The sequence below is a fragment of the Asparagus officinalis genome, chromosome 8 (assembly GCF_001876935.1).
Source record: "Asparagus officinalis chromosome 8, Aspof.V1, whole genome shotgun sequence".
Lineage (NCBI taxonomy): Eukaryota > Viridiplantae > Streptophyta > Magnoliopsida > Asparagales > Asparagaceae > Asparagus > Asparagus officinalis.
The window spans coordinates 4,348,135-4,360,834 of NC_033801.1; the positions used below are offsets into that span (position 1 = coordinate 4,348,135).

Consider the following 12,700-nt stretch of genomic DNA (forward strand, 5'->3'; position numbering starts at 1 on the left):
GACAGACAAATAACGTGGTTGAACATTTTATGACCATTTTACATTCCCTACGGTAATGAGGTGTTTTGATATATAATTCCTTCTTACAATTTGTACTTGCTGCCCATTCTAATACCCACACGTGTGAAGATACTTCGCTGAGTTGGAATTTTTATTTTCGGAATTATTGATGCGCCTTGGCTCCTGACACGTGCTATCCCTTTAAGACGTTGTTTAAGGTCTTGAGCAGGTACCAATAATCCTAGAGAAGGGACTGATGTCGCTTGTTAGTGAGACGCTCAATAAAAACTTCCGAATAGCTTTAGACTTTAGTGGAAGTCAGTGCGATTGCTCGTGAAGCAAGTAAGACCAGTTTGCAAGTATTTTACCTCCTCTGATCCTGGGTAGCAAGCTTGAACAAACTTCGTTTGAAAACTAATCCGGCACTTCTTTCGTGTTTGCAAGGCTTAGAACTTCTTACACGTGTCAACACCCGAGCCTCATAAGAATCAGTCCCTGATAGGCCCCCAAGCATTTTGCAACCGATTAACACTCCGCTTTCTTCTGAATTTGCTCATTCATCTGTTGAACCGGACATGAATTGTTGTCAATATTCTAAAAGTAAGAAAAAAAAACCTATATAGTACATGCATCTCCATCAGAAATCTGAAGACAAACGAAATCCCCAAAACTTTACAACAAAAGATGCAGACCGCAGAAGCAAAAGATACACAGGTGAAGAGGCAAAAAGAAGAATAGAATACATCGCGACAGTGGACAAGCTCGTACTATACAGAAACCTCTGAATGTAAGAAAAGAAGACCTAGCGTATCAAAAAAGAACGACGCCTTAGATAAAATCTGCAGTCTCTTAAGTTATACAGGATCTCTTGCAGGGCGCCCAATCAGTCTGCATTGTTCAGGTAACAAAGAACACATGAGTTGACCATTCATTTTAAGAAGTTCCCCGTCAATTCCACATCCAGTATTATTGTTTCTGGATGCCCTGACCTTCACCGATTTCACCTGAAAAGCCGTACATTCCGGTGTCAGGGAGCACACAAGCATGATACTTGCAGTTCAAACTTACTATAAAAATGAAAACAGAGGGCTAATGGATTGAACTATGCAATTGAGGTGGCAAAGTAATGACAGTTCCCCCTGCAATGATTGACCTAACCATACATATCACAGTCATCAGTTTTGTGGTAGTTGATGCGTATGCAAGAAATTTCAAATCCATTTCATTTTGATTTTTTAGCACTTCAAATGAAGCAAATAAACTTCAATAAAGTGGAATTTTTAAATTGAACAAATTCTCTTGAAAGGATTTGAGGCTATTCCATCTATCTCACACTTGTAGATAGGGCGGGATCTGCTTTGGATAGGATGGGTCACTAATCTTCAAAAATCCATAAATTTGGGTCGGGTTTGGATAGTCTCGCGTTTTAAGTTCCACACGACCCAGTTAACACCTTAAAATATAAAGCACACGAAGTTAAGTAAGGAGATTGAAAAGACACCTAAATGTGCTATTTGGCAAGCGGTTTAAGAGAAGGGACGGACTTAGCTAACTCCTCACGAGAGGTTAAATATGATTTTATACCATTTAGATTTGATAGTCAAAATGAAGGGTTAATTTTTTTGTGCTTGGCAAATAAAGAAGGCTTAAAGAGTTAAATTCTTTGTGTTTGGCAAATAAAGAAGGCTTAAAGAGGTTAGTTGCCATAAATATCCTAAATTAGTTAATATAATATTCTTTTTTAAAGTTTCATTCCTTACTGCCAGAGAGAATAGCTCTTAACCCCTGCCTCTTTAGGCAGATGAAAAGGAAACAGTACAGCACATACCTTAATGTATTCAACATAAGGCAGTGAAAGGTGCCGACCAAATTGCAAAAGGATAAAAAATCTTAATAGCCGAAATCTCCCACTTCCTTGGACCAATAGCAAGTCTAAAGCACTGTCATCATGCACAGCCTTCGGAGCAACGACCTGAGAACTTAAACTCTGAACGGTCTTGCAAGAATGGTTGCATACCAAAACACCAAGGAATGTTCCCTTCTTAACAACCCACTTCTGGTCTAACCTTGGGACAAGCTCCCTAGCTATCCCTTTCTCTATGTCATCTGGCGGCCCTGAAAGTTGAATTCCTGTTTCCCAATTACGCTCAGCATCCCAATTTGGCTCTGCATCCCACTTAGGCTCAGCATCCCAGAATGGCCCTGGATCAGAGATTGTTGAGGAAATATCTTCACTGTCATTCATTGCTGTAGCCGTCCATGATGACCTCGAGTCATTAGTAGTATTTGGGCCAGCCCAACCTTTGTCAGTCCGCGACTTTGATCTGGTCCTCCGCCAGTTTGGAGTAGTTGACAAGGGAAGTTGAGGGTGAATAACTTCTTCTGGTTCAGAAACTAGATTGCTCCTTGCTGAGGATAGGCGTTTAGATTTAGGGTCAAGGCAACGAACAAACTCAGATGGTTCGCTACTCGGCAGTGTACTATCAGTTGTATCCAAGTCCCCAGACTTTTTATTAGGAGTCATAACTGAATCAATACTAGATAAACTGGAAGCCTTAGGAAGGCCTCTGCCGGACCTTTGTGTCGTGTCTGTATAAAGGTCAGATGTATCAATCTTGTCATGACCTTCCATAACCTGTCTATCATCTGATACCTCCTCCAACATTGGAAGATACTCTAAATCAAAGCTGTACTTAGGCAAGCATACCAATTTAAGAAATCCAGCAACAAAATAGCGAAGAGGGCCAAAGCGCTTCTGATATTTCTCTGAGAGTTCCAAGACTGCAGCAAAGGACTAAAATAACTTGAGCATGTCAATGTACAAGTACTTTATATCTTATGCAAATACACATACAAACATAAAAAGATTTCCAAAATCAAAATAGTGAAGTGGGCCTAAGCACTTATGGTATTCCTCAAGAGTTCCAAAACTGCAGCAATAATAGCAAAATCAACTTTTGATAATATTTATTCAGCTACTCTTTGCCCCAAACCCCACACCCCACGCGCGCTTGTTGCTTTAATAGTGCACTACGCTGTTCAAAATAAGGATTATACAAGTTTTAAATGCACGACTGCTAAGCAAAAGCCAATAGATGGCTTAAAGTGCATGATTTAGAGCCCATCAGCACATCAAATTACGGATTTGTACATGATTTTTTGTCTGATATGAATTTATTTTATAATTATAATACCATACTGTAAAAGGATTGTATATATAAAATGCTAAATGAAAAGCTACAACACTGGATTTTAGAAAAATTGTACTTCAAATCAAACACGAGAACACGTGTCTATGAGGTTACCATCACTGAGGAAACCAAAATATGAGACTGTTGTGCCATAGTGGATGATCCCAGTCTGGATCCATTCAACAGCAAAAACATCCGTAGCAGTGAGACCCCCCTGGATCAAAACCAGATTGTCACTGCTGAGAAAAATGTAAAAAATGAAATTTTACATGTAAAATCACATGACAAAAAGTCACTCTATGTTAAGAAATATCATCAGCTATGACAAAGTTTATTATTAGATAACAACTTGCTTAAAAAATCAAGCAAACAGATTCTTCGACCAGACAGGATCAGGCGCGCTTTGATTATCAATGCTACTGCCTTCTTGCACGAAGGTTAGCCATAACATAAAGGAAGATAAAGTAGTAAAATAGCAATGATATATGATGATTCCATTATTGATATCCACTTGAAATAAAAAAAAAACAGTTTTGTTACCTTCACTATAGTCATTGCTGCAGAAATTGGATCTCGTACTCCCAAAATAGTCCAAACTAGTGAATTGTCAGAACGGAATTGAAATTGCTTCTTTCTGGTTATCTCTACTGAGTAAACCATTTAGAACCTGAATCGTGGTATAGTGTACAGAATCAGTTATCGATTTATAATTGTCTGGAATGCATCTAAGAATTCAAAAGTATATATCCATATCTGCTATGAGGTAGGTAGTGAACATGTTAGAGAAAAGAACTAGGCAGAGCAGTGGTACAGACCTATGACGGAGATTAAAGTGGTCAGATGCCAAGTGACACAAGAGTCTGAGAACTCATGAATATTTTATTATCTAGAGGTAGGGTGGTAATGTGGTTGCAGTTGAATTTGATTTATTCAGGTTCAATGCTCAACGTTGTATAGTTCTTTTACGATAGAATATCTCAGATATCTCAGATACATATAAAATAAAAGTAAAAGATACATATGGTTCTCATTCATTTAGGAAAATTTGTAAGCTCAGTGGATTATGTGGCGATCTTAGAACAAAACAAGCATCTTATACTTGTCTGTATGTCATAAAGGACATGCATGACAGAGTTGAAACTAGTCTGAGAATAATTGGAGGATATTGTAAAAAGATGAGATCATATTGAGAAGTCAACGAGATAGGAGAAGAAATGAAAACAAAAATATGAAGAGCAGATATAGAACCAGAGTGTCTAGAATTACTAGGGTCAAAGTGAACCGTACGTCCAACCCTAGTGAGTCAGTGCAAATTCCTGGGTAAGGTAACTGTAAACACAAATGACTATCATATGAAGAAAGAAAGCCTCATACACCACACAGTGTGATGGATACACCTGCACAGTAGCATACTTTGCCAGGGGAAAGAGAAGCTAGCTATTCTATGGCAGCATGTGCAATGGAATTCTAAACAGGAAATATTTCTAACTTCTTTTGTGTAAAGAAACATATTCTGCCTAGGGGAAATAGAAATTTACAAGGCATTTGGTAAATAATGCTTATGCAAAATGTCAATAAAACAGAGTTGAGAAAAATAACTGACCTCATTTATAATCCCATCGCCACCAACACATATAATTCCTGCAAAAACCATGTCAGCTGGAAAGACAATTGGATAAAAGACAGTTAGGACTCTAGAATTATTTCTTCATGAAGTATGTACCATCAGGACATGTGCTGATATCAACACTAGCAGCGAGTTCGCGTGCATGACCCGCAGCTGTAGTTTTGACCACCTCCATCTGGAAACCTGCAAGCTGTACATTTCATAGAATAAATAAACAGAAATGATCGCAAAAAAGATTTTTCAGACATTATTCACACTTCTGTAAGACATTAGAGAAGACATAAGTTTATGAAGGCAATAGAGTTGTGAACATCCCCACCCCACAATGTAGGTGATGCATTGGCAGATTTTGTAGCAGTCTAAATACAAAAGATAATGCAATATGCCTCTTACAAAATTGCAATTGATCATGACTTATCTGGTACAAGAGATACAGTTAAGCAATTATAGACATCTTTCAGGTCTTGCTAGAAAGCAGACACAGATGCAATGAGCATAACATTCTACAAACATGTCGATTGAGCAAGAGACTTTAGTTGAAGAAAAGAAATATTAAGGCTTGAGCATGCTACTGTTATAGGCTACGAGGTTACCTTACACTAGTAATTTCGATGTATTTGCATATAAATAAGATTGGCATGCAGGAACTTTAAATCTGTTATGGGTAAACAAATTTTGTTTTTTTTTCTTGACGGTGGCTTTTTGGTGAGGCCTAGAGTAAAAGATGAATCATATGTAGCCAAGCATCCTTAACGGTCTTGGACCATTGTTTCGTTTGACAAATATGTTGCTACTGATTACTGAGAACAGCAAATCTGATGCTGCTGATAATGTCTCCCTTTTTATTTCTTTAAACAAATGCAGGAGTAGAACAGACCTTAAACAACAATTTTGTCTACCTTAACCTACATAGCTTTCTTGAGAGTGCTACTTGATGCAAAACCAGAGAAAAAAGAGAACTTTGCAGAACCATGAACAAGTTAGACAAGAACTCCTCGTGTATGTTTATAAACAAGAGCGTGTGGTGGCTGCGCACAAATAGAGCGTTCTTCATTAGAAGAAGAGGAAGCAAAATTCTGCTAAAGTTAAATACACAGCTTGATGCACAAGCAGAGACAAAAAAGGGAACTTTGCAGAATCATGAACTTAAATAAAAACTTACGATGGACGTTTACGAACAAGTGCATGCTGTACAGGAATAGAGCATCCCTCATCAAAGCAAGAGGAAATCACATTCGGTTGAAGCTCAATTTTACGATCTATACATCTCTAGTGAGGTCATTATGTTTGTAGTTGTTCATTGTGATCTCTTGGCTATAATATGAGACCAATTATACTTGTAAAGTTGCAAATATTGAAAGATAAATTGGCTTAGTACCAGATATGAAGAAGAATAAATGAAAACTTACAAAGTTCAATATTTTATGTAATTCCAAGAAACTGAGAACTGAACAAAATCAATTGAACACAAAAACACACCTCAAATATCGGCTCCACTTTTCCATGGAAAACTTTACTAGAACGACCATGCCCTGATCGAGGGTTCAGTATCACAAGAACTCTTGGTGGGCTTTTACATTTTATTGGTGGTTGATCATAGAATGGAATGCTCGTGACTAAGTCAGAGGACTTCTTGGAAGAGACCATGGGATGAGGTACGCACTTCACAAAGCACTGCTGGTCTGCAAAGCCACTGACCCACTGAATGGCTTCTTCTGGACTAGATGCTAAGAAACAAAAATCTTTTTGACTCCTTTGTGGCTTAAAAATACATGTAAGTCGTGATTTTTTCTTAAGATATGAGTGCACAGTGAAATGTCGTAGACCAGCACTGTACGATACCTGCAAGGTTAATTGCTATCACAAATATTAAAATTATTGAAGATCACTAGACTGTAAAAAAGCATCACTTAGAGTTACTTTATTTGACAGAGGTTCTCTACAGAAATAATGCTTCCAATTATAGTTGAAGAATTCAGCTCAGCACAATAAAGAAGCCTCCCAATAAATTTCAAATGGATCTATGATTAAAGACCATTATCATTGATAATGAAAAAACATATGTTTATTTTATATAGTATTACACTTGTTAGTGAAATTCAATTGATAGTTATGCCTATGGATTCTTATCAAGAAAAAGTATAGTTGTCTATAGATTGCATCATGATCATCTCAACTTTCCTCCTAAAGACCTATAGGAAAAAACCTACCGATATAACATCCTCGAGCGACAGCATTTGAGATCCCCAAACCAGTGCTTTGCTTGAAAGTTTGGCATCACTGCTGTCCATGTTTGCAGTTGCAGACCCCCTTTCCTTATCAGCACTTGAACCTTTAGACTTTTTAACAAGGGACAGCTTTCCAGAGAAAACATCATAGCCCAACAAATCAGAGCGCTCATCTCCTACATCAATTCTGTGCTCAGAAGCCTTCGCCGTTTTAGGATCTTCGACAACAGTGTTGACCTCTTTTTGCTTTGAAGATTTTGTTTTTCCCCGTGAACTGCCCATGTGGTTCAGAGAGTGTTGTTGTGATACTCTCAATGAACTAATATTTTGAAAAAAAACTTATCCTTCACAGAAATGCAAGCCACCAACATTGTAAATTTTTAACAGTCTATTATAAGCCAAACAGTGCTCGTGCCACTTGGGCGATGTGAAAAATTCAGCATAAGCATGAAGCCTGTTTAAAACTAAAAGAACACAAGTTATGGTCTGTTGAAGCAAGCAAGAACTAAGTACATGCTTAGCAAGAAGATGAAGTTGCACCAGTATTGAAAAGTTTAAATCAAGTAAGTAAAATTACACAGAGTGTAAGTGGAATTAACTGCAAGCAAAATATCATATACAGACAGAAGTTACCAGATGCATACTTAATAAATGTAAGAATTGAAAACAGTTTTCTACAACCAAACAACATCATTCTAGTTATGTACATTGACAGGCTTGTAAAATCCAATAATGATCGAAATTTTCATTCAATGTCATGTCCAGAACCATAAGTCTGCATGATGTTGTAAGAAGCAAAAGAAAAAATAACTATGAACCAACAGTTACGCCAATTACCGGACATTTCTAAACTTACCTGCTCTTGATGTCTAGGAAAATCAAAAGTGGAAGCAGATTTTCAGTTATTCTTCAGCTCCTAGAAAGCATACTGAGGAAGCATTTGTTATCAGTACACTCCATGATGATTAAAGACCAAATCCAACAGAGAGACACAATTATCACTATTCCACTTATGGCCAAACCCAATACATTCTAAGAAAAAATATTTATTAATTCAGATGTAGGTGTCATATCAAAGCCATAAATTGAGTCACCTTTTGCGAAGTACAAGAAATCCAACTCATAAAAAAGATGTCTTAATTGAAAAGGTGAAAACACATGATCTACACCTCCTTCCCCATACAAGACAAGTTTGTCATGGAATGTAAGAATCCATTGAAGTTTTGCCAAACGGTTCAACCAAACAACAACCTCCACTTAGTGACAAATGGATGCAAACGAGCTCCTCATAAACTTTCATTCAGACACTATTTACTTTGTCAGCATTGTCATCTTTTCCATCACAATAGGGATGCTTATGAAAAAAAATTGACGAAGTTCTACAGCTGGTTGCTTACCTGATATTAACCCAGATTTAATCAGCTCTAAATTCTTGGTCGAGGAAGAATAAATACTGATTGCCATAACTATAAAGGCTGGTTGATGTCGTCCAAACCCTACAAATGCACCTAGTACCAGGATAATTTTTTTTAACTCTACAAGTATTTAATAACAAGATTCACTTTAGACATCAACGGTAACATAAGTTGCACCAAATGATAGATTGTATGACAGTTTTTCCCCCATCAAATGGGTGACAGATTGTGCACTACACATCTACAAATATGCACTGATACAGTAACTAAGGCCTGTCATCCCCTCAGGTAAGCAAGTACCAAGCAAAACAATGTAACCTTAATATTTATAACAGGATTCACTTTTAGACATCAAAACTAACTAAATTATGTCAAAGACAATACTACAGCTAAGTCAGAAGGGTTGTATGATATTAGGTTTCTCCACCTCGTAGGTTTCTTATTGAAGTAGTGTAGTATACGTCTCCATATGTGTACGCTAATAACAAAGAACCACCATCCAGTCAAATTACCAATCTCAAGCATAACATCCAACATAAATAACCATTTCAAACAAAATTAGAGGTTAAACATGAAAATAAAAACCACTACATCAAATGCCTCCACACAAGTAACCCAATCACCATGTGTGATTAACTAATATTTGTATTTTGTAGAGACCAATATGAATGTGTATATTCATATGCCCATATAACAATAAAATTCACATGCTCATGTTACAACGAACAAGTGAACCATAAATTAATTAATATTGATAGGCATTCAAAATTTTTATCAGACATTCTATGGCACATGCGACATGTTTAATACTAGCATTATTGACTTTAGCATGCAAAGGAATCCATATAGTCCTATAATTGATGTAATGTCCTGAAATCGATTGATCATGGTCGGAAGTTGATCAGTATGATCTTATGTAAAGTGAATGAAAATATGAGACCCGTGACTATTATAACATCAAAATCATTAAAAGTAACTAACAAATAACTAATGGTTGGAAATTGACGAATCGTGGTATTAATATGTAAATAATTATTTCAATAGACCGTCGATCACACTAATTACATTAGTAGAGGAATTATGTTTACAGTGGAAAATTTATTGCTATATTCCAATATTTCAGCAAGAAGATCAGTAAAATATACACTTTCCGAACTAAGGAATGATAGAAGCATCATATTGACTATCGATCATTCTTTATATACTTTTTCGTTTGGAACTACAGTTCACTATGCCCCGTCCAAAAGCCATAACACGTAAGGAACTATCCTACTTACACAAGAAATACCTATCCATGTGCTGCAAGCTATCTAAAAATCATTGGGAAACAAAGATCGGAACCCTTTCCTCTGAAGAATGCACTCTTGTCAGCCACCAAACAACTCGAATTCAGAAAATCAAACTGGTTTAAACAATACACTAGACATAATACCAACCTGGATTCCACACCGTAAAGAAGCACACAGCCACTGGCTACAAACGTCGAATGTTGGTCGAGATCATTATCCTAAAGGCCAAAGATAACCAAAGTACTCTAAAAAGGAAAACAAACAAAGCCTTATCTTAAGGCCATTACTTGTAGAAAAAGAAACAGCAACTATGTAAAGAAGCGAAGCAATGCAATAAACAAATGGCTTTGTGATAAAATTAAACCAAGCACCAAACTCACAGCCAATTAGAAGAAAACAATTGTCTCAATGATTGCAACTTTAGGTCCTCTTCAACCTACCTTTACCTAACACCAAACACTAAAACCCCAACAACTTTAAAAAATATCCCTAAATACTTGAACTTCATCAGTAAAGGATCAAATACTTACATTCCGTTAATTCTTCTATCTAAATTGGAAATCACAACTCCTGATCACAAATAATTACATGCGCAATCAAGTTCTCCGCTAAAATTAAACCAAAATATAAAGAATTCAAAGAATCTAATTGAGAGGTAAAGGGGGGGAAACCTGTACAAATGCTCTGATCCACGAGCAGATTCAAGATCGCGACTCTCGAGCTCCAAGGAACCCGAGCTGAAAGAGGACCGAATCGAAATCAGTATCCTCAATCCAAACCTAGATGTTTATTTATTATTATTTGTTTTCTCTTCGGAGAAGGCGAACGAACAAGGGATTTCGTAGCGTCGCCATTACTCTCAGACAACAAAAGAAAAAGAAAAAGAAAAAGAAAAAGAAATTTGAGAGAGTGAAAGACAGCGGAGCAACTTTATACCCGCGGAAAATTTTACCTGTGGGAGAGATACCGTCACTCGCTGCTTGAGCTCGCTTATTGGTCGGGTGTCGATTGAGATCACCGCCGTGAGGTTAAGCTGTGCCTGCTCCGCGTAGACGGGAGATATAAAGAATGGGATACTTTTGCAAACGTGCTGCTTTTTAGGCTAGCGTTGAAACGTGTACTGGAGAAAGTAATTTAAAATTAACCTGGTTTTTAAGGCCACAAAATTCCCCCTCGCATTGTGATTACGTAGTTGGGTCCGTACAAGTATCTAAATTAGGATTAATCGTTCATAAAGTATAAGACGAACAGAGAGCGTTGGGTATTGCCTTATAATTTAGAGGAGAGGTTGAATTTAGACCTAAAAGAAAATATGAAGATTTTTTATCTAGTGTGATCGAACTATTAGATTTAACGTAATATTCATAAGTCTAAGATGAATACTAGCTTTAAAGTTGTTATGCTTACGATTCAAATTTTACATTTGACTTATGCAGATTATTTCACGACATGTTGACTCGGTCAACCAAGTATGCACTTTAACTCCATAAAGTGTGGGATATCCGTACTCAGCATGTAATTTAGTCATCGCTCACAGACCTGACCCTCAAGCCCTGATATATCGATATGGGTCTGTGGTAACCAATATCAACAGGTTGGGTATTATGACTCGTCTCAATCCAACACAGTTCCTATATGATTGATTCGGACTATAGCTTGCCTTCAACATGTCATGTTAAGAGATATCAATTAAACAACCAATATCACTTATTGTCGACTTCAATAACTGGCCAATCTATAAATACGTCGGCTGTACCAATCTATGACAATGAGTTACCACTTTTGTTGCTCAAGTAATTAAATATATTACAGACCAAGTAACTACCTTAGGGGCCAAGCATACACCACAATAAGCCTTGCCCACCAAGACGGTGACATGTGTAGAGGCTGATCTGCCCTAGGCAATTAGTATAATTACGTACCCTTCCTGTTTGAGATAAGATAACTTAAGATGAGATAATCTTTAACCTAGTCTCACCTTTGCCGACCCGGTTAAGAGTCGTCTTCCTCTAAGACCCTAGCATATTTTACCTACTGCTTATGATGTCTTTACCAATGATCTGACTTAGGCATCAAAGAGGCATCCGCGAGCAGCCCGCCATCGTCAATCTGACACTTTTTCTATGATCTTAGACTGCCACTCAGACGCGAAGACCAACTTTTGTCATCAAAGCTGGTCGAGAAAGACCTTTACTAAGGGCCGTCCAATCTCACATACTCAATCTTGTAAGCTGATTTCGTGCATCAACAAAGCTACTTTTAGGTGAGATTTATATATTATCAGAAACTAATATCCAAATAAAAGTTTGTAATAACTTAATTATCCGGGTTAGGTACCGTTGGACGCCCGCGTGCCAATATAATATTCAAGTCTGCAAATTGTGGTTGATAATGTTATCATGCAGAGCTAAATTTTCGTGGGATTAAATACAAACATCACTGTAATTTAGAATAAGTTTTGGTGTTGATTTGTTAAAAAGTTTTGGTCTTTAGACTCTCACGTCACATCGAACGCCCGCCATGTTTTCTCTTGGATACATCGAAGCCTGCGGTCTTGCTTCCAAAACTATGCTTTCATGTTCTTTTCCCTTGATCATGACATGTGCGGGTCTATCCATGTCTGAGGCGGAACAACTCGAAACAATTGACCTGATACATCGGTCGAACATGGTGGTTGATGGCTTCAAATAGAGGCTTATAGTTAAAGAGCGAGCTGCAGTATTGGAGGGGACAGATGAGATGTCCCTCTCCTATTGCATAATGAGTTGACATGACCAGCTCATTATGCAATAGGGAGGGGACACCTCACATGTCCCCTCCCTTGGTCTCATATTTTAGGTCCTTAAGTCATTTTTCTTTGTTTAAAAACTTAACGATTATGTCAATAATTACATTCGACAATATCAAGATTGTTTTAATATAAAGAACTAGTGTGTGCCTCGTGCAAAGC

At 37.3% G+C, this 12,700-nt stretch overlaps 1 protein-coding gene across 1 annotated transcript; it reads right to left on the reverse strand.

Annotated features, from left to right (window-relative positions):
- Window positions 4–10,638, reverse strand: LOC109819740 (sphingoid long-chain bases kinase 1-like). Its single transcript, XM_020385599.1, is given in 11 exon segments — window positions 4–1,004; window positions 1,829–2,781; window positions 3,306–3,405; window positions 3,732–3,804; window positions 3,806–3,858; window positions 4,795–4,832; window positions 4,915–5,008; window positions 6,298–6,660; window positions 7,029–7,510; window positions 10,281–10,320; window positions 10,422–10,638. Coding segments are annotated over 9 exon segments (2,124 nt in total). The 5' UTR covers window positions 7,329–7,510; window positions 10,281–10,320; window positions 10,422–10,638; the 3' UTR covers window positions 4–854.